The sequence below is a fragment of the Heliangelus exortis genome, chromosome 22, assembly GCF_036169615.1.
Source record: "Heliangelus exortis chromosome 22, bHelExo1.hap1, whole genome shotgun sequence".
Classification (NCBI taxonomy): Eukaryota; Metazoa; Chordata; class Aves; order Apodiformes; family Trochilidae; genus Heliangelus; species Heliangelus exortis.
The window spans coordinates 3178601-3181868 of record NC_092443.1 but is presented as its reverse complement, the minus strand read 5'-3'; the positions used below and the strand labels follow the sequence as shown (position 1 = coordinate 3181868).

Sequence of the window (3268 nt, the reverse complement as noted above, 5' to 3'; positions counted from 1 at the left end):
TTCGCTTTTTTTTGTTGTTGTTGTTTTCGTTTTTTTGTTTTTTTTTTTTTTCTCTCTCGTCTCTGCAAAAATAAAGTCCCAAGATCTTAGATTTTTTTTTCTTTATTGTACAATTTATAAAACACTAGCGTGGCTCTGCCCTCCCCCGCCTCCCCTGCGCACCCCTCGGTACCCCCCAACCCCCCCTCCCCTCTCCCCAACCCCCCCCTCCCTCCTTTGTTTCAGGGTCCCCCCCCTCTGGAACCGCTGTCCCTCGGCTCTCACCCCCGTTTTGCAAACCCGACCTTTACACACCCCCTCCCTATTATTTTTTTTTTTTTTCATTTTTGGGGGGTTTTTTAGCTCCCCTCTCCTCTCTAAAACGCGACGATGGCCCGAGTCCAGGCTCCCAGGCTCGCCAGCGCCTGCTTGCTGCACAGCTGCCCGTTGAGGGGCTGCTCCGAGTCCGCCTGCTGCCGGCTCACCAGCCCCGTGAAACCGGAGCCGAAGATGGAGATCAAGTTGGAGATGTTGGAAGAGTCCTGGGGGTGCTCGGCGCTGTACTCCTCGAAACGGGCGCGTTTGGTGCACGGGGCGAAGGGGGGGCCGCCCGCCACCCCGCCTCCCCCCGGCTCCCCTTCCTCCACCCCCTCCTCTTCCTCCTCCTGCCCCGGGTAATACTTGCGCTTGGTGCCCGGCGTGGGCGGCGGGGAAAGGAGCCCCGGTGCCGGTTGGCAGCAGCAGGGGCACTGCGAGCAGCAGTCCTGGTGCAAGTACCCGTTCTCCACCGTGGTCACGACGTGAGTGTCCAAATCCAGCACCGTGGTGCGGCTGCTACAGTGCGGTGCCCCGCCGCTCCCGAAGTCACACCCGGCGGCATAAAGCAGCCCCGGGGCCGCGCTGCTGCTGCTGCTGCCGCCGCCTCCTCCTCCTCCTCCGCCACCACCGGGACCGGCGCTGCCGGCCACCCGGTAAAATCCCGGGGACGAGTCTCTGCAGGGTGCTCGCTGCAGCTCCGGGCTAGCTGAGCACACCGAGCCTTCCAGCAGCTCCGTACCGCCCCGCATCGCCCCGCAGCTCCGAACCTCTCGGTCCTGCGTGTCGGCGGGCAGCGGGAGCCCCGCCAGCTCCTGCGGGGCGGCGGCGGCGGGCGGCGGGCAGGCGGGCACGGCGAGGAGCGGGGCTCCGTCGGGGTAGTGCTGCTGGCGGCGGTAGAGCTCGGCGTAGCGTTCGCTCAGGTAGAGCTGGCGGGCGTTGCGGAGCACATAGGAGACGAGCAGGTTCTTGTGGAGCTTGATGCCGCCTCGCTGAGTGCGGGAGCTGTGGATCTTCCGCAGGGAAATACTGATCAAACTCTGCGCATCGAGGGTGCACTCCATCCTCCTCCGGCCCCTCAGCATCTGATCTCGCCACCCGCGCAGCCAGGCAGCCCGGGCCGCATCCACACGGCAGCCGGGAGGGTGGTAAAAAAAAATAATAATAATAAAAAAAAAAAAAAAATTAAAAAAAAAAAAAAAAGGCGGATAAAGAGCGAAGGGAAGGAGGGGTGGGAAAGAGGGAAAACAGAAGGGGAAAAGGGGGGGGAAAGGGGAAAGGGAGGGGGGGAAGGGGGGAAAAACAAGAGCCTGAGGTCGCTGGAGAAAAAGGGGGTGGAAGAAGGGGAGGGGGGGGGGGAAAGGAAAAAAAAAAAAAAATTAAAACAAAATAAATAAAAAAAAAACCAAAACAAAACAGAGAGCGGTGTCTTTAGGGGGCGGCCAGCGGCGGGAGCGGAGCGGGCATCGCCGGTGCTGCCGGTGCTCCCGCTGCTGCTGCTGCTGCTGCCGCCGCGCTCCGAGCAGGCACGGCGCGTGCAGCCACCGCCGCGCGCGCCCCCGCCCCCCCCATCCCCCCCCCCCCCCTCCCCTCACCCCCCCCCGTTCCTCCCTCCCGGTGCCGCCCCCGCCCGCCCTCCCCGCGCGCGCGCGTTGGCCCCGCCCCCTTTCTCTCTCGCTCTCTCCTCTCTCTCTCTCGCTTCCCCCCTCCCCGGCCCCGCCCACCCCGCACCCGCCCGGTACCTGTCGCGCGGCGGTACTGAGAGCCCGCCCGCCCAACCCCCGCGTTTTATAGCGCTGAGCCGGCCACGCCCCGCCCACCCCGGCTGCTGTCGGCCCAACCGGGTTGCGGTGAAGGGCTTGACGGACGGGTGAGGCGGCCAATAGGAGAGAGGCGGGGCTCTGGCGCAGTTCAAATGCTGACAGCGCCGAGCGGCCCGGGAAGGGCTGAGGGGAGGCGGCGGGAGACGGGAGAGCACCGGGGGGAGAGCACTGGAGAGGGGGGGTGGTGATGATGATGATGGTGTTGATGATGATGGTGTTGATGATGATGGTGTTGATGATGATGATGATGGTGATGATGGTGATGATGATGATGATGATGATGATGATGATGGTGATGGTGATGATGATGATGATGATGGTGATGGTGATGGTGATGGTTGGGGCCGGGGCACCTCCTCACCGAGCCGCTCCCCTCACCCAGGTGAGCGGGGGGGGGCATCCCCTGGGGACCCGGTACCGCGACCCCGCTCCGGTGACACCGCCCCGGCCAGCAGCACCCGTGACTTCCCAGCACCTTCTGGGAGCCCCTCCCTTGGGGGCTGCCCCTTCTCCCGGCTGCCCCCAACCCCTCACCCCCACCACACCTCCGGCTGCCCCAGCCCCCCCGCCTTTAAGGGGTGCGGGGGGCACCTCAGCTCTGCCCGTTCCCCCCGTCCCCCCACAGCGAGCACCCCTCAGCAGGAGGGTTTCTCCTTGTTTCTCCCAGCCCGAGCTTGGCGGGCTCAGGTGTTTCCCCTCGGGGAGAAACAAGCCCCGTGCCTCAGTCAGTGCTGAGAAAATGCCCCAATCGCACCTGGTTTTCCCCCAAAAAGTGGGGGTGGGGACCGCGCAGGGGGTTTTGTTACCAAAGGGCTCTCCTCCCACCCTGGTTCAGCTGCAGGGTGAGCGGACCCCGCGCCAGTGGGTGCCCTGCGGGGGCTGCAGGGTCTGGGGGCTCCGGGGTGCCCCCCGTGTGGCTGCCCCAAAGGACCTGGACCCCAAGGACCCATCCCAAGGAGCAGCAGTGCTTGGAGAAGCCGGTGCCACCGCAGAGGAACAACCCTTGGGCAGCAGGTAAGAGTTTGGGTTGGGGGTACAGCTGGGGGGGAGTGAGGGTCTTGGGGAAAGGGGGTTGTGAGCTGTGGAGCTCGAGGAGAGGTTTCAGCATCTTGTGTAGAAAGCAGAAGGTATGGAAACAGGAGGGGGGGTTC

At 64.2% G+C, this 3268-nt stretch overlaps 1 protein-coding gene across 1 annotated transcript; it reads right to left on the bottom strand.

The window, feature by feature from the left end:
• Positions 1 to 304: 304 nt before the first annotated feature.
• IER5L (immediate early response 5 like) lies at positions 305 to 1620 on the bottom strand. Its single transcript, XM_071766165.1, has one exon. The coding sequence runs from the start codon at positions 1377 to 1379 to the stop codon at positions 357 to 359; it is 1023 nt and encodes a 340-aa protein (XP_071622266.1). The 5' UTR covers positions 1380 to 1620; the 3' UTR covers positions 305 to 356.
• Positions 1621 to 3268: the final 1648 nt, after the last annotated feature.

Coding starts and splice junctions, on each gene's coding strand:
- IER5L (XM_071766165.1), bottom strand. CDS start 1,379: ATGCTGAGGGGCCGGAGGAGGATGGAGTGCACCCTCGATGCGCAGAGT.